Source organism: Pongo abelii, chromosome 9 (genome assembly GCF_028885655.2).
Source record: "Pongo abelii isolate AG06213 chromosome 9, NHGRI_mPonAbe1-v2.0_pri, whole genome shotgun sequence".
NCBI classification, from domain to species: Eukaryota; Metazoa; Chordata; class Mammalia; order Primates; family Hominidae; genus Pongo; species Pongo abelii.
The window spans coordinates 71,211,431-71,236,962 of NC_071994.2; the positions used below are offsets into that span (position 1 = coordinate 71,211,431).

At 38.1% G+C, this 25,532-nt stretch overlaps 1 protein-coding gene and 1 long non-coding RNA gene across 2 annotated transcripts; both read left to right on the top strand.

Moving 5' to 3' along the window:
* Window positions 1-8,257: 8,257 nt before the first annotated feature.
* On the top strand, window positions 8,258-12,754 carry LOC134759416 (uncharacterized). Its single transcript, XR_010135492.1, has 4 exons — window positions 8,258-8,793; window positions 11,028-11,155; window positions 11,294-11,388; window positions 12,092-12,754. It is a non-coding gene; the product is annotated as an uncharacterized LOC134759416 (long non-coding RNA).
* Window positions 12,755-19,523: 6,769 nt separating this feature from the next.
* LOC100451631 (olfactory receptor 52B2) lies at window positions 19,524-20,470 on the top strand. The gene is given in 2 exon segments (XM_009246701.3): window positions 19,524-20,256; window positions 20,259-20,470. Coding segments are annotated over 2 exon segments (945 nt in total).
* The last annotated feature ends 5,062 nt before the right edge of the window (window positions 20,471-25,532 follow it).

Genomic DNA, 25,532 nt, shown 5'->3' on the forward strand with positions numbered 1-25,532 from the left:
TTGGCATAATTTTGATAAGCATATAAATTTACATCTGTAAAATAAACTAGTGTTCCATTAGACATAGTTTGGAAATCACAGGACTACATAGTAAGTTCTAAGCTAAGCATTAATTTAATAATCTTGTCCTAACTTATTTTCCATCTCTATCACAAAACATACTATATAATAACACAAAATATTAACATGATAATATTAATGATAACAATATTACAATAACAGCTAATGTTTATTTTATTTAAAAAAATTTAAATCACCTTAAGCATTTATATTTTGACAAACAATCCAATTATACTCTTTTATTTATTTACTTTTTGAGACAGAGTCTTGCTCTGTCACTGAGGCTGGAGTGCAGTGGTGCGATCTCGGCTCACTGCAACCTTTACCTCCCAGGTTAAGCAATTCTTATGCCTCAGCCTCCCAGGTAGCTGGGACTACAGGCACCCGCCACCATGTCTGGCTAAGTTTTTGTATTTTTAATAGAGATGGGTTTCATCATGTTGCCCAGGGCGGTCTTGAACTCCTGAGCTCAGGCAATCCACCCGCCTCGGCCTCCCAAAGTGCTAGGATTACAGGCGTGAGCCACCGAGACTGGCCCAATTATACTTTTAGTTATTTTAAAATGTGCAATTAAATTATTACTGACTATAGTCACCCTGTTTTGCAAGCAGATACTAGGTCTTATTCATTCATTCTATTTTTTTTTGTACCTGTTAACTATCCCCACTATCCTTCCCAGCCTCTGGTAACCATCCTTCTCTCTATCTCCATGAGTTCAATTGTTTTAATTTTTAGCTCCCACATGAGAACATGCTAAGTTTGTCCTTCTGTGGTGGGCTTATTTCACTTAACATAATGAACTCCAGTTTCATCCATGCCATTGCAAATGACAGGATCTCATTTTTTTATGGCTTACTAGTACTCCATTGTGTATATGTACCACATTTCCTTTACCCATTCATCTGTTGATGGACACTTAGGTTGCTTCCAAATCTTGGCTATTGTGAATAGGGCTGCAGATATGGGAGTGCAGATATCTCTTCGATATACTGATTTTCTTTCTTTTGGGTATATATAGGAGTGGGATTGCTGGATTATACAGTAGCTCTATTTTCAGTTTTTTGAGGAATCTCCAAACTGTTCTCCATAGTGGTTGTACTAATTTACGTCCCTGCCAACAGTGTATGAGGGTTCTCTCTTCTCCACATTGTCTCCAGCATTTGATATTGCCTGTCTTGGATAAAAGCCATTTTAACTGGGGTGAAATGTTATCTCATTGTAGTTTTGATTTGCATTTCTCTGATGATCAATAATGTTGAGCACCTTTTCATATACTTGTTTGCCATTGGTATGTTTTCTTTTGAGAAATGTCTATTCAGATATTTTGCCCATTTTTTGGTCATATTATTAGATTTTTTAATGGAGTTGTTTGAGCTTCTTATATGTTTTAGTTACTAATCCCTCATCAGATACATAGTTTGCAAATATTTTCTCTTATTCTTTGGGTTGTCTCTTCACTTTGTTGTTTCCTTTGCTGTGCAGAAGCTTTTTAACTTGATGTGATCTCATTCGTCCATTTTTGCTTTGGTTGCTTGGGCTTTTGGAATAAAACTCAAGAAATCTTTGCCTACTGTCATATCCTGGAAAGTTTTCCCATTGTTTGCTTTTAGTAGTTTTATAGTTTGAGGTCTTAGATTTAAGTCTTTAATCCATTTTGATTTGAATTTTGTTTATGGCAAGAGATAGGGGTCTAGTTTCATTCTTCTATATATGGATATCCAGTTTTCTCAGCACTATTTTCTATTGAAGAGAATGTCCTTTTCCCAGTGTATGCTTTTGGCACCTTTGTTGAACGTGAGTTCACTGTAGATGTATGGATTTGTTTCTGGGTTCTTTCTTCTGTTCCATTTATCCAAGTATCTGTTTTTATGCCAGTGCCATGCCATTTTGGTTACTATAGCTCTGTAGTATAATGTAAAGTCAGGTAATATGATTCCTCCAGTTTTGTTCTCTTTGCTCAGTACAGCTTTGGCTATTCTGGATCTTTTGTGGTTCCATAGAAATTTTTTTTTCTATTTCTGTGAAGAATGTCATTGGTATTTTGATAGAGATTGCATTGAATCAGTAGATTGTTTTGGGTAGTATGAACAATTTAACAATAGTGATTCTTCCAATCCATGAACATGGAATATCCTTCCATTTTTTGGCGTGCCCTCTTCAATTTCTTTCATCAATGTTTTATAGTTTTCATTGTAGAGCTCCTCTAATTCTTTGGTTAATTCCTAGGTATTGTATTTTATCTGTAGCTATTATAAATGACATTGCTTTCCTGATTTTTCCTTGAGATTGTTTACTGGAGGCATATAGAAATGCTACTGATTATTGTATGTGAATATTGTATCCTGCACCTTTACTGAATTGTCAGTTTGAATAATTTTTCTGTGGAATCTTTAGGTTTTTCCAAATATAAAATCATATCATATATCTGCAAACAAGGATAATTTGACTTCTTTTTTTTCCCATGTAGATGCACTTTATTTTTTTCTCTTATCTGATTACTCTTGCTAGGATTCCCAGTATTACGTTGAATAACACTAGAGAAAGTGGGTATTCTTGTCATGTTACAGATCTTAGAAGAAAGGCTTTTAGTTTTTCCCCATTCAGTATAATATTAGCTGTGAGTCCATTGTATACGGCATGAGCTATGTTCCTTTTATCCCCAGTTTTTTGAGGGTTTTTATCATGAAGAGATGTTGAATTTTATCAAATACTTTTTTTTAGCATCAATTGAAATGATTATGTTGCTTTTGTCCTTCATTCTGTTGATATAATGTATCACACTGATAAATTTTCATATGTTGAACCATCCTGGCATCCCTGGGATAAATCCCACTTGGTCTTGATGAATAATCTTTTCAATGTGCTGTTCAATTCAGTGTGCTAGTATTTTGTTGAGGATTTTTGCATCAGTATTCATCAGTGATATTGACCTATAGTTTTCTTTTTGATATGTCTTTGGTTTTGGTACAAGGGTAATACTGGCTTCATAGAATGAGTTTGGAAGTATTCCCTCTTCCTCTATTTTTCAGAATAATTTGAGTAGGATTGGTATTGTTTTTTCTTTAAATGTTTGCTAGAATTCAACAGTGAAGCCATCAGGTCCCAAGATTTTTTTTTTTTTTTTTTTTTTTTTTAAATTCTGGAAGACTTTTTACTATGGCTTCAATTTTGTTACTTGTTATTGGCCTGTTCATGTTTTGAATCGCTTAATGGTTCAATCTTGGCAGGTTGTATATGTTTAGGAATTTATTCATTTCTTCTAGATTTTCTAATTTATTGGCATGTAGTTACTTATAGTAGCCACTAATGATCCTTTGAATTTCTGCAGTATCAGTTTTTATAATGTGTCCTTTTTCATGTCTGATTTTATTTATTTGGACCTTCTCTCTTTTATCTTATTTAGTCTGGCTAAAGGTTTGTCAATTTTGTTTATGTTTTCAAAAAACAAACTTTTTGTTTCATTGATCTTTTGTATTTTCTTCATTTCAAATTCATATAATTCTGCTCTGATCTTTATTATTTCTTTTCTTCTGCTAATTTGGGGTTTGGCTTGCTCTTGCTTTTCTAGTTCTTTAAGATGCATCATTAAGTTGTTTATTTGAAGTCTTTCTTCTTTTTTGATGTAGGCACTTTTAGCTATAAACTTCTCTGTTAGTACTGCTTTTGCCGTATGCCATAGGTTTTGGTAAGTTGTATTTCCACTATCATTTGTTTCAAGAAAATTTTTATTTTCCTTCTTAATCTCTTCATTGATCCACTGGTTGTTCAAGAATATATTGTTTAATATCTTTGTGCCTTTATATTTTCCAAAATTCCTTGTGTTAATGATTTCTAGTTTTATTCCATTTTTGTCAGAGGAGATGCTTGTTTCATTTGTTTAATGTTTTAATACTTGTTCCATGATCTAACTTTTGGACTATCCTTGAGAATGGTCTATGTGCTGAGGAGAAGAATGTGTATTCTACAGCCATTAGATTAAATGTTCTGTAAATATGTATTAGGTCATATTTGGACTATAGTGCAGATTAGGTCCAATATTTCTTTGTTGATTTTCTGTCTGGATAATGTTGAAAGTGGGGTGTTGAAGTCTCTAGCTATTATTGTATTGGGACTATCTCTCTCGTTAGCTCTACTAATGTTTACTTTATATATCTGGGTGCTCCAGTGTAAGATGCATATTTTAAATTGTTATATTCACTTTCTGAACTGACCTTTTTATCATTATATAATGATCTTCTTTGTCTCATAGTTTTAGCCTTGAAATCTGTTTTGTCTGATATAAATCCTTTCCCATCCCATTATTTTCAGTCTCTGTGTCTATAGGTGAAGTGTGTTTCTTGCAGGCAACAGATCATTGTTGATTCTTTTTTGAATCCATTCAGCCATTTTGTGTCTTCTTATTGGAGAGTTTAGTCAATTTACATTCAATATTATTATTGATAAGTAAGAACTTACTCCTGCAATTTTGTTATTTTTTTTCTGGTTGTTTTGTGGTCTTCTCATCCTTCTTTCTTTCCTGTCTTCCTTTTAGTGAAGATGATTTTCTGTAGTGGTATGCTTTAATTTATTGCTTTTTATTTTTTGTGTATTTATTGTATGTTTTTTGATTTTAAGTTACCATGAAGCTTGTAAATACTATCTTCTAACCCATTATTTTAAACTGATGACAAGGCGGGGGGTGGTGGCTTATGCCTGTAATCCCAGCTGTTTGGGAGGCTGAGGTGGGCAGATCACCTGAGGTCAGGAATTTGAGACCAGCCTGGCCAACGTGGTGAAACCCCATCTCTACTAAAAAATACAAAAATTAGCCAGGCATGGTGGTGTGCACTTGTAATTCCAGCTATTCGGGAGGCTGAGGCAGGAGAATTGCTTGAATCCAGGAAGTGGAGGTTGCAGTGAGCCAAGATCGCACCATTACACTCCAGCCCGAGCGACAGAGCAAGACTCTGTCTCAAAAATAAATAAATAAATAAACAAATGAATAAATAAAAATAAACTGATGACAGCTTAATACTGATTGCATAAACAAACATGCAAAAAGTAAACTAACAAAAACTCTTCACTTTAACTTTACCTACTTTTTAAATTTTTGTTGTTTCTCTTTGTCTTATTGTACTATGTCTTAAAAAGTTGTTATAGTTATTATAGTTATTATTTTTCATAATTTAGTTTTTCTACTTAAGTCAAGAGAAGATTATACACTACAATTACAGTGCTATACTTGTGAAAGAAAAAATATCTTGGGTCCCCAAAGTCACCAAGCTAAAGGGAACAGTCAAGCTGGGAATTGCTTAGAACCAACCTGCCTCCCATTCTATTCAAAGTTGCCCCTCTGCTTACTGAGATAAATGCATATCTGATTACCTGCTTTGGAGAGGCTAATCAGAAACTCAGAAGAATGCAACCATTTGTCTCTTTTCTATCTATGACCTGGAAGCCCCCTCCCTGTTTGAATCATCTTACCTTTCCAGACTGAACCAGTGTTCACCTTACATGTGTTGATTGATGTCTCATATCTCCCTAAAATGTATAAAACCAAATTGTGCTTTGACCACCTTGGGCATATGTCATCAGAACCTCCTGAGGCTGTGTCCTCAACCTTGGCAAAATAAACTTTCAAAATTAACTGATACCTGTCTCAGATTTTTGGGGTTCACATACTGTCATGTGTTTTTTTCTGTTTACTATTGCCAGTGAGTTTCATAACTTCAGATGACTTCTTCTTGCTCATTAACATTGTTTTCTTTCAGATTAAAAGCTCCCTTTAGCCTTTCTTGTAGGACATGTCTGGTGATGATGAAATCCCCCAGCTTTTGTTTGCCTGAGGGACTTAATGCTTAGCGGATATTTTCACTAGATATACTATTCTAGGTTAAAAGTTTTTTTTTTTCTTTCAGCACCTTAAATATGTCATGCTGTCAAAGGCATGTGAATCGGAACAACTCCATCTTGAATAGGAGCTGGGTAAAATGAGGCTGAAACCTACTGGGCTGCATTCCCGGACAGTTAAGGCATTCTAAGTCACAGGATGAGATAGGAGGTGGCACAAGATACAGGTCATAAAGACTTTGATGATAAAGCAGGTTGCAGTAAAGGAGCCAGCCAAAACCCACCAAAACCAAAATGGTGACAAGAGTGACCTCGGTTGTTCTCACTACTACACTCCCACCAGCACCATGACAGTTTACAAATGCCATGGCAATGTCAGGAAGTTACCCTATATGGTCTAAAAAGGGGAGGGATGAATAATCTACCCCTGCCTTTTTTTTTTTTTTAGCATATCATCAAGAAATAACCATACAAATGGGCAACCAGCAGCCCTCGGGGCTGCTCTGTTTATGGAGTAACCATTCTTTTATTTCTTTACTTTCTTAATAAACTTGCTTTCACTTTGCATTGCAGACTCACCCTGAATTCTTTCTTGTGTGAGATCCAAGAACCCTCTCTTGGGGTCTATATTGGGACCCCATCCTGTAATATATTTCTGGTGACTACAAAGGGACTATAATGCAGAAATCCTGACCCAACGGCTACCTTTGGGTAAAGGTTGGAGTCCCGTAACATCTTTCTGTAGACCACAGAAGCGACTATATTGTGGAAACCCCTGACCCAAAGGCTACCTTTGGGTAAGTAGTGGGGTCCAGTAACGTCTTTCTCACAAACCACAAAAGGGACAATACTGAGGAGACACCCCCCTCCGCCCACTGAACCAAAGGAAAAAGACTGCAGCACTGATTGGATGAGTTTGGTCAAGTTGTGGAGTACCCGGGTGAAGAATGGATTTGTGTCAGAGGCCCTACCTAGGGGAGTTAGAGTCTCTCCTAAGACAGGGTAGGTTAGAGGCCCCTCTTAAAAAAAGGCAAGGATGCTTGACCGACCTTGGATTAGAGGCCCAACTTAAGAGGGTTAGAGTCCCATCTAAGATTTAGGGCATTAGAGGCCCCTCTCGGTAAAGTCCCTCTCGGCTAAAAACAGGTTTGGCACTATGGAATGTTAACTTCTATTCTCTTTGGGCTAATCTGCCTTGCACTCATTGCTGATGGCTGTGGGTTACAGGGCTGGGCATGTACAGGATCATGGGACATAAGGAGCTTTTTCCTCCCTAAGAGGGGAAACTTGAGAGCTGATGGCACTGCTGGAAAAGATCCCTTTGCTACTGACAAGCGGCTGCCTGAACTTTTCACTGTTGCTGCAATGAGTGGGTCTTTTCTCTGGCCTCCCTAAGCTCTTTACTGTCCCCACCCTGCCACAGGCAATACTTTCCATCTCTACTTTTCCTTTCCTATCTTTTCCGTTACTCAGGGCAACCATCTTGCCCAGAGACCACGTTTGGAAACTCCAAGTCAGAGGTTGGGTTAACGATGACAGAGCCCATTTGGGGGAAAATTTAAGCCTTGCTCAGTCTATTGGGTGCTAAGCAGAGTGGCTAATGTTTATGTTTTATCACATGTATTTTGCTCTGGCTAGAACAACAAAAAAAATAATTTTCCTTTATGATGTGGCTTGGCCCCCAGGGCAATGGGGCTGCAAGCCAGATCACTAGGGCCACTCAGGGACAGGGAAGCCAGAAGCCTGGCATGCTGGCAAAAGGGTTAGAATTTCTTACCAGTCAGATTTCTGGCTTCTTTCTCTCTGTGCAAACACTTGAATGAATGGAAAAAAAATCAACGTTTATCTCCTCTGTAAAGTTTTTATTAATATGAAAAAGAATTCTAAGGCTAGTCTTAAGCTGGTATATTTTGTGCAATGAATCCATTTTTCTGTGTTGAGGGGTACTTTAGCATAAAGCATGGGCTTAGAACACCTGTAAACCCACTTTTCAAGATGACCCAGCAAAAACAAACAAAAAAATGGGATGAAGTCTCCACCTTGTTTAATGTCCTTAGGAGCTTGACCTGTTAACTATGTGGCATACTTTCTCTTGGTCTCCACCTTCCAGGGAACAGGAATTTTAGAGTTCATGTCATAGTTAGCTCTAAAAAATATATTAGTTAAAAGACTTTGCAATCTCAAAATGAACTACTCTAGACTCCTTCTGGGAAAAGGAATGGAGACTGCCCTGTGCTGTGTAGCTCAGTAGCTAAGGTTTTACACTTTCACAGTGGTGGTCTGGGTTGGATTCCCCATATAGGAAGTAAGTTATTTCTGGTTTATTATCTGTGTGACCTTGTCTATTCTCTTCTTCTCCACAGACTGTCTTAAATTTCCCTTTCTCTAAGCACCTGGGAGGTTACCTTTGGTAAAGTTCAAAAGCCAGAAATATGGGCCGTTTGGCATAAGAAATTCTAAAAGGACTTTATTAAAAACTGCTATGGTTAAAATCAGTTTAATTAAAAGCAGATATTCAAGCTCTAACAGCCTGGACTACTTGGGAAAAACAGGAGGCACCAGAGACCCCTTTCCTGGCCCGGCTCTTCTAAGGGCTCAACCCTAAAGCCAGTAATTCAATTAATAAACTTCAAAACTGGCTGGGCGCTGTGGCTCTTGCCTGTAATCCCAGCATTTTGGGAGGCCAAGGTGGGTGGATCACCTGGGGTCAGGCATTCCATACCAGCCTGGCCAACATGGTGAAACCCCGTCTTTACTAAAAATACAAAAAATAGCCAGGTGTGGTGGCACACACCTGTAATCCCAGCTACTTAGGAGGCTGAGGCAGGAGAATCACTTTAATTTTGAAGACGGAGGTTGCAGTGAGCTGAGATCACGCTATTGCATTCCGGCCTGGGAGACAAGGTAAGTGAGACTCCATCTCAAAAAGAAAAAAAAGAAACTTAAAAACTGGCAAATGAAAAATCTTACACCTACTGTAGTAATCTCCTTTTGTCTTTCTGTGTAGCTATATATGTGTTGTGTGTAATGTTTATATAAAAGAGCTCCAATTAACTGGCTGAAACAAAAATAAGCACTTAAATATTTTGAAAGCAAAATAAAAACTAATACCTTTTAGTTCATGTAACTTTAGTAATCTTTGGAAAATAAAAACAGCTTTAATAATGATTGATAAAATAAAAACATTTAGTTTTTTTTTTCTTTTTTTAAAATTATTATTATACTTTAAGTTTTAGGGTACATGTGCACAATGTGCAGGTTAGTTACATATGTATACATGTGCCATGCTGGTGTGCTGCACCCATTAACTCGCCATTTAGCATTAGGTATATCTCCTAACGCTATCCCTCCCCCCTCCCCCCACCCCACAATTGTCCCCAGAGTGTGATGTTCCCCTTCCTGTGTCCATGTGTTCTCATTGTTCAATTCCCATCTATGAGTGAGAACATGTGGTGTTTGGTTTTTTTGTCCTTGCGATAGTTTACTGAGAATGATGATTTCCAGTTTCATCCACATCCCTACAAAGGACATGAACTCATCATTTTTTATGGCTGCATAGTATTCCATGGTGTATATGTGCCACATTTTCTTAATCCAGTCTATCATTGTTGGACATTTGGGTTGGTTCCAAGTCTTTGCTATTGTGAATAGTGCTGCAATAAAGTTTTAATTATGTAGGTTAGATATTAAGTTTGCTAAATGCTTTAAGATCATAAACTCCTTTAACCTTTAAAAATTGTTCACTCCTTTAACTTTTAAAAATTGTTAAATTTGCCTACCTTAAAGCTGTTAGATTCTAGATAAGGCCTGAGGACATGTGGAATTAGCCATGCCCCTTAGCTATACAAAGAAGATTATAAAGAAAGAGATTTTATATAAGAAAGGATACTGTATGGTAAATTCTTGTTCTAAAGTAAAATGACTGGTTGTTTAAAAGGAGGGATGTTTAGGGCAAGTCAGAAAGTCCGAGAATGTCTCAGATGGTTTTTGTAAGTCGTGAAAGGATTTGTAAAAGGGAATTTATGCAAGAAATGTTGCACAATTCAAATGTTGTTAGCCCTCCTAAATGCTTTGTAAAATGCCACTATGACTATTACTGTACAACTTGCCTGCTTAAGTAAGGTAAAGCCTGGGCACATGTGGAGTTAGCCATGTCCCCTAGCTATGCTGGAGGGTCAGCTCTTATCTGCACTTCTGCCTGGTGTGTCCTAAGCTAGGCTCCACACCTAGTACATCATTAAAATCTTGAACTTACCAAGGTTTTTACCAAAAATAAGAGTTGGTAAGAGTTAACATTGTAACATGTAATTGAGACTACTGAAGAAACAATTTTACATGCAAGGTGTGCAGGAAAAGCGAAATGTGTTTTTGGTAAAAAAAAAAAAAAAGATTATAAGAAGGCATGGGAATATGGATTTTTCTTGCCTAGATTAAAGAGTTAAAGGATTGTTTTAAGTTAGGATAAAGCTGAAGGTTTAAGGAAGTTGTGAAAGGTTTGTGAAAAATTAATTATAAAAGAGATTCTGCGTGAACATATTGGCTAAAGTTAAAGGTATATTCAATTTTTCTGTAAACTGAACATTGGAATAAAAGCACAACACATTTTTCTTAGAGTAAAAACCTGCTTATGATCTGCTCTTTAACAAAAATTTGTAAAAATGGTGTTTGGTTTTCTTTGGGCTGTATTTGTATAAATGTGTAATTGGCATATGTGATCCAAAATTATAGAAAACTCTTATAATTCTGATATCACTGAGTTTACATTATCAGTAATACTTATAATTGTGTTGAATTATTGTATGCCACAGAGGTAATCAAATTTCTTTGTCAATTGTGTTTTTAATTATGGCTGTTTAAGATGTTTTGTCATCCAAAAACAATTGTTTCCTTGTCTTAATCATCTTTAGAAGGCGGTTTATAATCAATTATAGAACTCTAACGGGTGTTCTTAAATTCAGGTTTTCTGATAACTTTGGAGATGGTGATGTCAGAATAGAGGAAAAAACTTTCAGAATTCTCATAGACAGCTAAAATGTATATAACTATCAAACAGAAGATAACTACATGGACTAAACTGAAGAAGTCTAATCTTTTTAACTTTGCTTAAAACGCTGCTGATCCTTTGTTTTGTTTTTCAGAGTAAAGAAAACATTTCTTTTGAGCTATTTACAGCTTTTAGCAATTGAGTAAAGTATACTTCTCTAAACAAAATTTGGAGCGTGTTTGTTTCTCTCTACCTGATTTCTCCAAAATTCAGAAACAATTTGTGAGTATTCTTAATTTATGGCAATATAGTTATTTGCATAAATGCAGTAAGAATTTGTTTTCTTTCATAACAGGATACAGTTGGAGAAATTGGTTATTTTACCAACACTTTGACTGGAATGGTGTGCTTTCCTTTAAGGAATCAAACTTGACTTGTATTACCAATAAAAGCCCTTTGGGGAACCGGCCTCATACCTTGCCTACATAGTCCCTGTACAGGGTTTCTGACCTATGGTAAGTAAAGAAGGTCACTTTCTCACAGGTCCAGGAGTCCCAAGTTATCTTGGGACCTCAAAATGAGAGGAATTTACCCAACTCATAGGTTTTTGGGGGTAAAAACCCATGCTAGGGCTCGGCTTTAAAAAAGTCTTATCTGAGATTCCTTCTATGGAACAGAGTTTCATGAAAGCCAATTTAAAAAGGGCTTTTGTGAAAAATAATTATTCTTGCTGTACTTTATAAAAATAATCAGGCCAAGTATAATAAAACAAATTGGTCTTAACATGATTTGTATTTAGTAAAAATTGGAAACCAGAGAGAGAAATATTATGTTTCAAGAACTATGGTACACTTTTTATGAAATTCTAGTCTCATTAGTTGTTTTTAAGTTTGTTTCTGCAATTTAGGGTAACCCTGCTTATTCCTGTGAAACAACCAGTGATCTCTGACTGCTGCTTAGAGTAAACAAGAGGGATGGGTAATGTAAAAATCTGGATCAGTATTCTAATTCTGGGCACATTACAATCAGCTAACAACCCCATATCAGCTTAGTTCCAACAGTTGCCCAGTTCATGAAAAGCCTTCTAATTTAGTTTACTTGAAATAACTTTACTTATTTTGCTTTACTCTTGTGGAATATATTGCTGTTGTACTCTTTGTGTAGGAACGCAGACAAGCTTACTGAATGTTTTCTTAAACTAAACACTTAATCTTCCAGGTGTCACCTCTTGCCGAAACTCAAGAGTCATGAATGGCCCTTGCCATACTGATGCTTTCTGAGTGAGCTCCTCTCTACCCTGAACACAAGAGACCCTCATAGTTATGCAGGAATGTCATTGCCCTTATTCACCCTGAAGAAGTTACAGAAGATGGACCTTCATCACTCTGCAACCCCTAGGATTAAGGGTCCTCTTATAAAAAGGAAGGGGGAAATGTCAGAGGCACGTGAACCAGAACAACTCCATTTTGAGTAGGAGCTGGGTAGAATGAGGCTGAAACCTACTGGACTGCATTCCCAGACAGTTAAGGCATTCTAAGTCACAGGATGAAATAGGAGGTTGAGAAAAGATACAGGTCATAAAGACCTTGCTGATAAAACAAGTTGCAGTAAAGGAGCCAGCCAAACCTGCCAAAACCAAAATGGCGACAAGAGTGACCTCTGGTTGTTCTCACTGCTACACTCCCACCAGTGCCATGACAGTCTACAAGTTACCCTATATGGTCTAAAAATGGGAGGCATGAATAATCCACCCCTTTTAAAATAAATCATCAAGAAATAACCATAAACATGGGTAACCAGCAGCCCTTGGGGCTGCTCTGTCTATGGAGTAGCCATTGTTTTATTCCTTTATTTTCTTAATAAACTTGCTTTCACTTTGCACTGCAGACTCACCCTGAATTCTTTCTTGCGTGAGATCCAAGAACCCTCTCTTGGGGTTTGGATAAAGACCCCTGTCCTGTAACAATGCCACTCTCCTGTAAGGTTTCTACTGAAAAGTCTGCTGCCAGACATGTTGGAGCACCATTGTATGCTATTTTTTTTCTTTTATCTTGCTGCTTTAGAATCCTTTCTTTATCCTTGACCTTTGGGAGTTTGATTATTAAATGTCCTGAGGTAGTCTTCTTTGGGTTAAATCTGCTGGGTGTTCTGTAACCTTCTTATACTTGAATAATGATATCTTTCTCTATGTCTGAGACGTTCTCTTAATTATCTCATTGCATAAACTCTAATCCTATCTGTTTGTCTACCTCCTCTTTAAGGCCAGTGACTCAGATTTGCGATTTTGAGGCTATTATCTAGATGTTGTAGATGTGCTTCCTTCTTTTCTATTATTTTTTCTTTATCTCCTCTGTGTTTTTTCAAATAGTCTGTCTTCAAGCTCACTAGTTCTTTCTTCTGCCTGTTCAGTTCTGCTCTTAAGAAACTAATGCATCCTTCAGTATGTCAGTTGCATTTTTTAACTCCAGAATTTCTGAGTGATTCTTTTAAACTATTTTCAATTTCTTTGATAAATTTATCTGATAGGATTCTGAATTCATCCTTTGTGTTATCTTGAACTTCTTTGAGTTTCCTCAAAACAGCTATTTTGAATTCTCTGTCTGAAAGGTCACATATCTCTGTCTCTCCTGGTTTGGTCCCTGGGGACTTATTTAGTTTGCTTGGTGATGTCATGTTTTCATGGATGCTCTTGATGTTTGTGGATGTCTGTCAGTGTTTGGGCATTGAAGAAATAGGTATTTATTGTAATCTTCACAGTTTGAGCTTTTTTGCACCTGTCTTTCTTGGGAAGACTTTACAGCTATTTCAAGGGACTTGGGTGTTGTTTTAAATTTTTTTGTTGTTCTTTTTCACTGCTCCAGTCAAAGGAGAGACTTGGGTGTTTTGATCTAAGCCATATCTGCATTAGTAGGCACCCCAAGCCTAGTAACACTGGTGTTTTGCATACTTATAGAAGTACCACCTTGTCAGTCTTAAATAATAACCAGAAGAATTATTTGTATTATTAGGCAGAGACTCTTGTTCTCTTGCCTTATTTATTGCCTGGCTACCACCTGTGTTTACTCAAGGCCTTAGGGGTCTATGATCAGCATGCAATGAAGCCAGCCAGTCTTGTGTCCTTCCCTTCAGGGCGATAAGTTTTCCCAGGGCCTGGATAGGTCCAGAGAGCTGTCTAAGGGCCAGGGACTGCAGTAAAAACCTTGTAAATTTACCTGGTACTCTATTTTTTGCAGCTATGCTGGCACTCAAATCATGAGATACCAGGGAAGGAAAGGGAAGATCCCACTCTTTCCTTTCCTTTCCACAGGCAGAATAGCTTCTTCCCATGGCCACCATCCCATGGCCCATGGGGAGTACTGCCAAGCTACTACTGATGTTTACTTAAGGCTCAGGGCTCTTCAGTCAGCTTATGGTGAATGCTGCCAGACCTGGGACTCACCCTTCAGGGTAGTGGGCTCCACTCTTGCCTAGGGCAGGTCCAGAAATGTTATCTAAGAGCTAAGACCTAGAACTGGGAACCCTGAGTCCACTTGATGCTCTACCTCACTGGGGTTGGGCTGGTACCTAAGATGCATGACAAAGTCCCCTTTACTTTTCCCTCTGCTTTTCTCAAGCAGAAGGAATCTCTCACTATAGCCGCCACAGCTAGAAATGTGCTGGGTCTCACCTGAAGCCAGCACGTCTCAGAGTACCACGGCTGCTACTGTGGTACTACCTGTGTAGTGTTGCTGATTATTCAGGGACCAAAAGCTCTTTAGTCAGCAGCTCATGAATCCTGCCAGAACTTAGTCCTTCCTCTCAGGATGGTGGGTTCCCCTCTGGCCCAGGGTGTGTCTAGAAATGTTGTCTGGGAGCTAGGGCCTGGAATGAGGGCCTCATGACTCTGCCTGGTGTCCTATCCAACTGTGGCTAAGCTGATATCCAAGTTGCAAGACAAAGTCCTCTTTACACTTCCCTCTCCTCAAGCAGAAGGGAGTCACTTTCATTTGTGCGAGCTGTGCTGCCTGGGGTTGGGGGAGGGGTGGTACAAACATTCCCTTAGTCACCTCAGCTGGTGTCTCACTAGATTTCATGCCTCCCATGTCCACTAGCTCTGAGCCTATCACAGCACTAGAACTTGCCTATGAGTTGCAGAACTTGTGCCCTAAACTGTCTTTCAAGTTTATTTAGGACTCCAGAGAACTTTAGCTTGTGGTGGTGAAACTTACCAAAGCTCAAGTTCCAGTCACTGACATGGACAATTCACCTGTGGCTAGGGCTTACCTAAATGCTCCCTCTGTGGGTATTGGCTGAGTTCAACCTGGTTTTGCTTTCTGCTGTGACAGGGCAGCACTGAGTTCCAATGCAAAACCTTCCACAATCGCTGCGCTCTTCCTCCCACAAGTGCACAGATTCTCTGTGTCACGTGACCGCTGCTGGGGGGTGGGGGAGGGGTGGCATCAGTGATTCAAGACTATTTTTCCTACACTCTTCAGTGCCTCTTTCAGTGATATAAAGTTAAAACCAGGCACTGTGATTGCTCACCTGATTTTCGGTTTTTATGAAGCTGTATTTTTGTGTGTAAATAGTTGTTAAATTTGATGTTCCTGTTGGGGGACACTCAGTGGAGGCTTCTATTTGACCATCTTGCTCTGCTCCTCTCAACAACTCATGTTTATTAAAGGATGACTCTATGCTAGAAACCATGTTCAGTTCTCTGCTGCATTATCTCATTTAATTCTTATACAACCCCATTATGTAGTGCTGCTATTATCTCTGGTTAATACACCGAGGTACCCAAGGCACAGAGAGAATAAGTAGTCAAGGTCACTCATCTGGTAAATGGTAGAGTTCTTTGAACTCTTCACTGATCCCCCCAATTCAGAGGTAATCACCTTATCTTCTTGGTCTCCAAACCAATGACATTTATCATCTCAACTAAATATTAATAACTCTACTTATGAACCCATGAGAACTTGAGTTCTGTGAGGGCAGAGAATGTCTTCCTCATCATTATAGTTCCAATATCTAGCATAGAGCATCCATATGTATATTTATGGATTGAAATATTGGTGAAGTGGTTGACCTCCGAACCCTTGTTAAATATTATCTAGTTTTATAACTGGAATCACTTACACACACACACACGCACACACACCCACCCATACACTTAGCTTCTTTTGACCTACTATTTCTTCTATCTCTCCACATGTTTATATGTATATTGAGGTCTAGTAGGTACAGCTTGGCCTTTAATATTCTATGTATTAACTAGTAGCAGCTCTAATCCAGTCTGTGTTTATATGTTAGTCAGAGATATGGAGTCATTAGGAAACACAGTATGTACAGAGCACTGCAGGAAGGACAGTTAGATTACCCATCGTCTTTGGTTCCTGAGGCAGTGATCATTGGAGACTGGTTCTGCTGGGGTCTGCATCTGTCTAATTAAACCAAACACTCCCTAAAGACCTAGTAGGGTAGAAGCTATCTCCTCACCCCAGGGATTCCTAAGGATGAGGTACAACTACTGTCCTGTTTTACTCCAGACTGTGCATCTAGCAGCTCCTTCCCCATGTTGGAGAATAACTTTCTCTTCAACTGGGTTAAGTTTTGGGGCAGGGAATAAATGTTTGTTTCCTAGGATTTTAGGTTTTCCTGAAATAAATCCAATAAACTGTTGATTCAGACAAGATCTTCACAATTCTTCTGGACAGTGTATTATAAGTACACACTATCTAATGTGTACATCTTGACATCTTGAACTGCTGCAGATATTTCTCCTATGCAGGGCTAGGACTAGGGTTAATTTTTTTTTCTGGAATATTAAAGTATTTTAAATATATTGAAATATTTAAGAGTAAGCATATTAAAACTCATAACATTAGTATAAGTTTAAATATTTTATTTAGATAAAAATTAGAATTTAAAAAAATTTTATTGGCTTTAATGGAAAAAATAATGAATAATATATTGAAAATAAAATTATTGAAAAAAATTAGCTATTAATAATACATGAAAACATTTATAAGGGCTTCAGACTCCAAACAATAGCTCAGTATATAGCACTGTCAGATCCTATCTTTATTTAAAATTTTAATATTGTGTTCATTGTGAATTTTTTGCATTAATTTTCATTCTAAAACATTGTATTAAAGTATTTATCTTGCTTACTGTGGTTTTTTGATACCCACTTAAATTTTGCACTCAAGGTAAGTGTCTTACTCCTCTCACCTTATTTCTGGTCCTAGGAGAGTCAATATCTGGAGGGCTAAGAGAGTTATAAAGAAATGGTGCCCCTGATAATGTCTTGAATCTTTAGATAAACCTGATACTAGAGTCATATTTTTCAGTTACAGGGCAAAGACATCCCCTTTGTTGCAGGCCAAAATCGAGTTGGATTTTCTCTTATTCATAATATAAAGTATCCTGATAGACAGAAAAAAGAATTACCTTACACATTTTAATCTTCAGTTTGCTTTTTTAAACTTAACTACAGGAGCCTGGGCATGGTGGCTCACACCTGTAATCCTAGCACTTTGGGAGGCTGAGGCGGGCAGATCACCTGAGGTCAGGAATTCAAGAATAGCCCGGCCAACATGGCCAAACCCTGTCTTTACTAAAAATACAAAAATTAGCCAGGCATGGTGGTGTGCGCCTGTAATCCCAGCTACTTGGGAAGCTGAGGCAGGAGAATCACTTGAACCCGGGTGGTAGAGGTTGCAGTGAGCCGAGATCATGCCACTGTACTCTAGCCTGGGCAATAGAGTGAGACTGTGCCTCAAATAAACAAATAAATAAACAAACTGTATGCCATGATGAATACTTTTTAATTTTTAATGGAAACAAAACATTCCATTGTAATGTGTGTACCATAATTTATTTATTGTCCTATTGATGGATATGGAAGTTTTAACAGTTTCTTTTGCCATTGCAGCAATGTACCAAAGAATATCCTTATAGGTATATCTCTATGTTCTTAAGCTGTAATTTCAGCAGGTAGTTGCCAAAAGTGATATTATCAGATTAAATGATTTGAACAATTAGAATTCTTAATAGCTACTGTTAAATTACTTTCCAAAATCACTATACTAAGTTACCTGCCACCAGCAGTGGGGGCTGTTTTCCTAATGTTTTCCAATATAATAAGAGAATTATGATATTTCAAGATGATGCTAATTTTCATTTCTTGAAATTTTGTAAGGTCAAGCATCTATTCATATGTATATTGGCCATCTGTTTTTTGCATTGACTTTATCTATTTTGATTCTTTGCACATTTTCTAATTTTTTCTTTTTCAATTATACCAACTTTTAGTGCTTAAGAATATATTAACCTCCTGTATATTACATGTTTTGTGTTTTTTTCTCCAAAAATTGTTATTTATTATTGACTACATTTTTACATAATTGCATCATTCAGTGGCTACTTTCTATGAAATTTGGTTTTCTTATCTCAGTCAGATCTTTCCAACCTTCAAAACATTTTATCATGTTTTTGCTTCAGACCCTCATTTAAGTTTAGAAAATATTTTTATAGTTTCATCTTAAAAAGGTACATCTTTAATTAATCTGGAATTTCTATTTGTTTACTGAGTGAGGTGGGAACTAATTTTATTCTCTTACAAAAATAATATAGTCCAATATCTCAAAGCCATTCATTAATCGAATAGGCTTTCCTTTCCCACACTAAATTGAATGCTACTTTATCACATTTTGAATTCTAAATATATTTTTATTGGTTTCTAACATGTCTATTAAGTTGTACTGATCCACATAATAGCAATAACTAGCATTTGTTTGGTGTTTCTCTTCCAGGCACTATGCTGGGCAGTTTACAGAAGGTATTTAAATTAATTCTTGCAAAATAAGTGTGGATAGTTCAATTTCACAGATCAGGCTAAATTTCTGATATGTGAAAAACTCTTTTTGCCAATAATCAGAAAATCAGAAGGCTAGGATTTGAACCTAGGAAAGGCTTCCCCAGTAATAAATATTTAAGCTGTGAATTGGAAGATCAGTGTTTCAACAAACACTAAAGATAGAAAAGTATGTTCCAGGTTAGGGTAAAAACTTGAGAAAAGTCATGAGAGTTAGGAACCCAGGTTTTGTGTGGAGAATATTTAGTATAAATGATCTAATTTAGCTTTATTAAGGTCTACAGGCGATTAAAGCTGGAGAAGAAAGTAACAGTGGGATTGTGGAGGGCTTTGCATGCTTGAGAACTTTGGACTTTATAAGTCAATAAATAATTATATAAGAGTAATAAGAGAAAACAGACGAAGATATTTGTTTTGAGCATACCAACCAGACTGCAACATAGCTGATGAATGTGAAGGAGTTGAGGTTGGGAAGCTGGAAGACAGGGAGACCAGATTAGTTTAGGACACTGTTGCAACAGAACAGGTGAATGATGATCAAAGCCTGAGCAAGAACATGCCAATGAGAATGGGGAGGTATGTATGGCTTCTAGATATTGCTGAGATGTGATCAGAAACCTTTGTTTATATTTGTGTCTGCAATTATAATGTGAGAAGTGGAAGAATAACATTATATACTCTCAGTCAAGGCATTAGTGATTGATTCCATGTTCAATTTTTAGTGGAACTTACAACTGGCTCTACTGACTAATTCTCATGTTCTTTAGTCTTCATAGAGAGACTCCAAAAGAAGGCATGTTTGGTGCTAATCTCACCACCTTCCATCCCACTCTATTCATTCTCCTTGGCATCCCAGGACTGGAGCAATACCACATCTGGCTTTCCATTCCTTTCTGCCTTATGTACATCACTGCAGTCTTGGGAAATGGAGCCCTCATCCTTGTTGTCCTCAGGGAACACACCCTCCATGAACCCATGTATGTCTTCCTATCCATGCTGGCTGGCACTGATATCCTGCTATCCACCACCACTGTGCCCAAGGCCTTGGTGATCTTCTGGGTCTACGCTGGGGAGATAGCCTTTGATGCCTGCATTACTCAGATGTTTTTCATTCATGTTGCCTTTGTGGCTGAGTCAGGAATCCTGCTGGCCATGGCATTTGACTGTTATGTAGCCATTTGTACTCCCTTGAGATACACTACCATCTTAACTCCTACGGTAATTGGAAAAATGACCCTGGCAATCTGGGGATGAAGCGTTGGGACAATTTTTCCTATCATATTCCTGCTGAAGAGGCTGCCATACTGTCGGACCAATATCATCCCCCACTCATACTGCGAGCACATTGGGGTGGCCCGATTGGCCTGTGCTGACATAACTGTCAACATCTGGTATAGCTTTTCAGTGCCAATGGCATCGGTTTTGGTAGATGTTGCACTCATTGGTTTTTCCTACACTTTGATCCTCCAAGCTGTGTTTAGACTTCCTTCCCAGGATGCCCAGCACAAAGCTCTTAACACCTGTGGTTCTACATTGGAGTTATTCTCCTCTTCTTCTTCCCATCATTTTTTACTTTCCTGACCCACCGCTTTGGCAAGAATATCCCCCATCATGTCCACATACTTCTGGCAAATCTCTATGTGCTAGATCCCCCCATGCTTAACCCCATTATCTATGGAGCGAAGACCAAGCAAATCAATGACAGTATGGCTCACATGTTATCTGTGGTGGGGAAGTCTTGAGACAGTTCATGGTCCCTTCACAGTTTTCTCTTACCAGTAGGAGAAAAGAGAAGTTGCCAGTCAAGTTCCCAAGTTTAGGCCCTATAGTGTGTTGTAGCAGAAAGCACATGGACTTTGGAATAAAATATACTTGGATTCAAATCCTGGCTCATTCACTGTCTGATTTTGAAAAATCATGGAGAGGTTCCCATCTTTTGAAAATTTAGTTTTAACCTGTAAAGTTGAACTGCTCCTATCTATGCTCTAAAGTTTTTGTAAGGAATAAATTAAATATGTAAACTACTTGGCACATTGCCCAGTATTACGTGGGATCTCATGTTAGCTATAATTTTAACTTGAAGTTTGTTGCCTGGGGAAGATGTCTTAGATTTGATGTATATGGGAGTCCCAATATTTCCAGAGGCTTTTCTGCCTCCTCCTGCTTACCTTCCAAGGCTGTGTCATGATCATCATCATCTCCAATATCACTGCTGTCATTATCACAAGTTTGTGGTGAAAATCAAACTGGGTAATAAATATTTAAAAAACACTTTTTAAAAACATGAAGCAGACCAGAATGGTGGCTCACACTTGTAATCCCGGTACTTTGGGAGGCTGAGGCAGATGGATTATTTGAAGCTAGGAGCCCGAGACTAGCCTGGCCAACATGGAGAAACCCCATCTCTACTAAAAATACACACACAAAAAAAATTAGCTAGGCATGGTAGCACATGTCTGTAATTCCAGCTACTTGGGAGGCTGAGGCAGGAGGATCATTTGAACCTGGGAGGCCGGGGTTGCAGTGAGCCAAGATCACACCACTGCACACCAGCCTGGATGACAGAGCAAGAGATTCTGTCTCAAAAAAAAAAAAAAAAAAAGATGTGTGTTGGGGGAATCCCACTAAGCTGTTGAAAAAGGATTAAGGTTTGCATTGATTATATTTTATATGTAAGGAACGATCACCATTATTATATTTTAAAATCCTTTTACAGGTTGGGCGTGGTGGCTCATGCCTGTAATCCCAGCACTTTGGGAGGCCAAGGTGGGTGGATCAGCTGAGGTCAGGAGTTCAAGACCATCCTGACCAACATGGTGAAACCCCGTCTCTACTAAAAATACAAAATTAGCCAGACATGGTTTCGGGTGTCTGTAATCCCAGCTACTCGGGAGGCTGAGGCAGGAGAATTGCTTGAACCCAGTAGGCAGAGGTTGCAGTGAGCTGAGATCGCGCCATTGCACTCCAGCCTGGGCGACAAAGTGAGACTTCATCTCAAAATAAATAAATAAATAAATAAATATAAAAAAATAAATAAAATCCTTTTACTCATCCAGGAAATGGTCCAGGTGACACTGACACAGGCACTACTCATAGAGAGCTGAGGGTCTGAACTCACAGGAACAAAGAACAAGTTATGGGCCCACATTGATAATAGGAAAAATGATATATCATATATTCAGATGTTAGAAAAATGAAGCAAGCTAATATTCTATGATGTTAGTTCCTCTTATCTATTTGTACCTTTTAAAAAATCTAATCAGAGATAAATTTGAATAGCTTTAAATTCCATTTATAAATTATGATGACTTCCAAACTGTTCCCTTCAGCTCAGCCTTTTCCCTTGAGATCCACATTTATATAGTGAACTATTTCTTGACTTCTCCAGTTGTATATTTAGTAGGTATCTCAAAATAAACATGTCTGTATTAGAAGGGTAGCTTAGGCTATGCTACAGTAATGCATCATACAATTTCAGTGAATTATCAAAACAAAGTTCATACCTCTATCATTTAAAGTGTAGTGTGTGTCAATAGGATCTATTATCCATTTAGTGGCTCAGGAATCCTGAATTCCTCCATCTTATGATGTTATATAAACATACATTTTTCAGAGTTGCTAAAGCCAGGAAAGAGAGAGAAGCATGAGACACAGCAATTATTAACTGTCTTGGTCTTAAGTAATTCATCACTTTTATTCACATTTTCACTGATAAGCATGTGGCCTCAGGGCCCCAACTCAACTGCAGGGAAAGCTGGGAAATATAGGAGTACTCATGGATTTGCAGTATTAATTGTCTCTGTCACCATCTGTACTTTTGGTTACTTAATATTTATTTGCTCCCTTTCCCAATGTAGAGACCACACCCAAATTCTCTCCACAGGAGAGACTCCAAAGTCCCACCCAAGCACTCCATCCAGCTCAGAGGGTAGATCTTCAGGTGATACACAATAACCTTTCCATCAAATTTGGTTGGGGCTCTTTTACTGGTCTAGAGATCTATGATTTAAAAGGGAATTTATCTGCCTGCTCCTCACCCCCTTATAAAATACATAATGATGTAACGGGGACATCTAGCAGCCATTTGAAAAGGCAAAAAATATGAAACACACAATAATTCATAGCAATGTTTGGCTGGGCATGATGGCTTATGCCTGTAATTACAGCACTTTGGGAGGTAGAGGCAGGAGGATCACTGGAGGCCAGGAGTTTGAGACCAGCTTGGGCAACATAGTGAGATCCCTCTCTACAAAAAATTTAAACCTTAAGAAAATCCATAGCAATTTTGAAATCCCTACTGGGAAGATATTGGGAAGGCTCCATACCTTTGATTTTAGAGAAGTTTCTTAATTAGACCCTTTAGGAGGCACTCTCTTGTTCATGCATCTATGTTGCCAATGGAAGCTTCTCTTTGGAGACTTTTTTGTTTTCTTCCTAGGCTACATCTGAAATGGGCATTGTGAGCCAGATGTGGTGGCATGCACCTGCAGTCCCAGCTTACTCAGGAGGTTGAGGTAGGAGGTTTGCTTGAGCTCAGGAGTTCCTGGCTGCAGTGAGCTATGGTCCCACCACTGACTCCAGCCTGAGTGACAGAGTGAGATCTCATCTCTAAAAAAAGAGTTAAAAAAGTAATAAAAGTGGAATTGGGAGTTACCCTTTTCTTGGGACATCAAGTCCCTTCTCAGTCCACTTTCCATTGCTGAAAGATTGCAATGCGAGAGTTATGTTAGTTCTTAAATAGTCAAAGGCTTTATTAGCTGAGCTTTAGGTTTCTTTGGCAATACTGTATATGTTTATTAAGACCTAGTAGGTTTCTCATCTATTTGGTTCCACTTATGTGCCAGTAAGTATACTCCAAAATCTTTTAAAGACATAATTCTCAAGTTCTCTATTTTTCCCTTTAGCATTCTCATGTACATTTCCCTGAACTTACTGGAGACTTACTTGGAAATATAATGCTTTAGTGCGATGGTCCCATCTTTAATCTGACTTTTGTTCTCAGTTGCTTTAGTTGCTTTATCCATCTGAGATGCTTACTGGATACCATACCCATAACAGGATCTTTATCCTTAAGCACTTAAGTTAATAAAAAAATTTGGGGAGATATTGCTGAAGGTTTTAAAAACCACCTGTATTAGTCTGTTTTCATGCTACTGATAAAGACATACCCGAGACTGGGTCATTTATAAAGAAAATGAAGTTAAATGGATTTGCAGTTCCATGTGGCTGGGGATGCCTCACAATCATGACAGAAGGTGAAAGGCATGTCTTACATGGTGGTAGGCAAGAGAGCAGGTGTAGGGAATTTCCCCTTATAAAACCATCAGATCTCCTGAGACTTATTCACTGTCATGAGAACAGCATGGGAAAGACCTGCCCCCATAATTCAGTTGCTTCCCACTGGTTCCCTCCCTCGACACCTGGGAACTGTAGGAGCTACAATTCAAGATGAGATTTGGGTTGGGACACAGCCAAACCATATCACTACCTCTTTTTGTTTGGAGTTTAGAAGAGAAGTTCACTTTTCCATCTCTGCAAGGCTCTGAGTTGTTGTTGTTGTTTTTTTTAACCTTCTGTGGTAGGTGGAAAATTTATAAGAGTTCTTATAAATGAAAAAGGGAGGCAGAAGAGTCAATATTGGGGCAATTGATTGAAAAATACTCAACTGGCCATTGTCATCTTTTAAGGTGAAATAGAACCATAAGCCAAGAAATGTGGACCAGCCTCTAGAATTTGGAAAAAGTAAGGAAACAGATTCTCCCCAGAGCCTTCAGAAAGGACTGCAGCTTTGCTGACACCGTGATTTTAGCCTTGTGAAACCCATTTCAGACTCTGACACCCAGAACTGGAAGATTAAAAAATTTGTTATTTTTGGCCACTAAGTTTGTGGTAATTTGTTGCAGCAGCAATAGTAAACTAATATGTTCTCCAGTCTCACTCTTTTTTCCTGCAAAGTGCCCAATTATTCAATTTTTTTTCTTTCCAATTCTTTCCATCTGGCTACCTCACTAAATGTTGCCAACACATATTACCAACACTGTATTTTCCAACATCTCTTCTGCTAGAGCTACAAGTCTAGGAGGCAGCTGGTCTATTCTCCTGACATGCTGCAGGTATACCAACTATTTTTCTATTGCATAGCACAGATCACCATTTTTTCAATTTCTGGTATCAGATTATTATCTCCCCACTTGCAAATAAAATTCTGCATCTATATTGTTTTTCCTTCATTTTTGTTATTTACTTCCAGCCATGAAGATGCGTGAGACAGTCTAGAGATCTCATAGTCCTCTTAACTGCCAATCACATTCCCAGGTGTAAACTCATTCACATGATCTCCAGCAGTCAATTAGGCCACGATGCAGTAACATTTAAGCCATTCTGCTCCTTCCATAGGAGAGAGCTGTTCCTGGGAAACAGCTAACAAGCTAGTGATACATTAAACAAATAATAATCTTTTTTTCTAGATGGGACTACATAACTAGAATGGCCAAAGAAATGTGGGCAGAAGTGATGTGTGTCACTTCCACATTGAGATACTTAAATATCCAGTGTAGCATTTCCATGTGCTCTTTCTTGTTCATGGTGACATCAGAGAACACATATGGAAAATAGCAGCATTTCAAGTAAAGAAGAGTTTGGAATCCTAAGTCAATACTTGGAGGAGAGCCAATCAGTAGCACAATTCAATCAGCAACATCATCATTTTCTTCTTTTCTCTGTGAACAACAACTCATGTTTTATTGTGTTAACCAAAAATTTGAAGTTATAACCTTATTAACAGAGTAAGTCATTGAATCACTC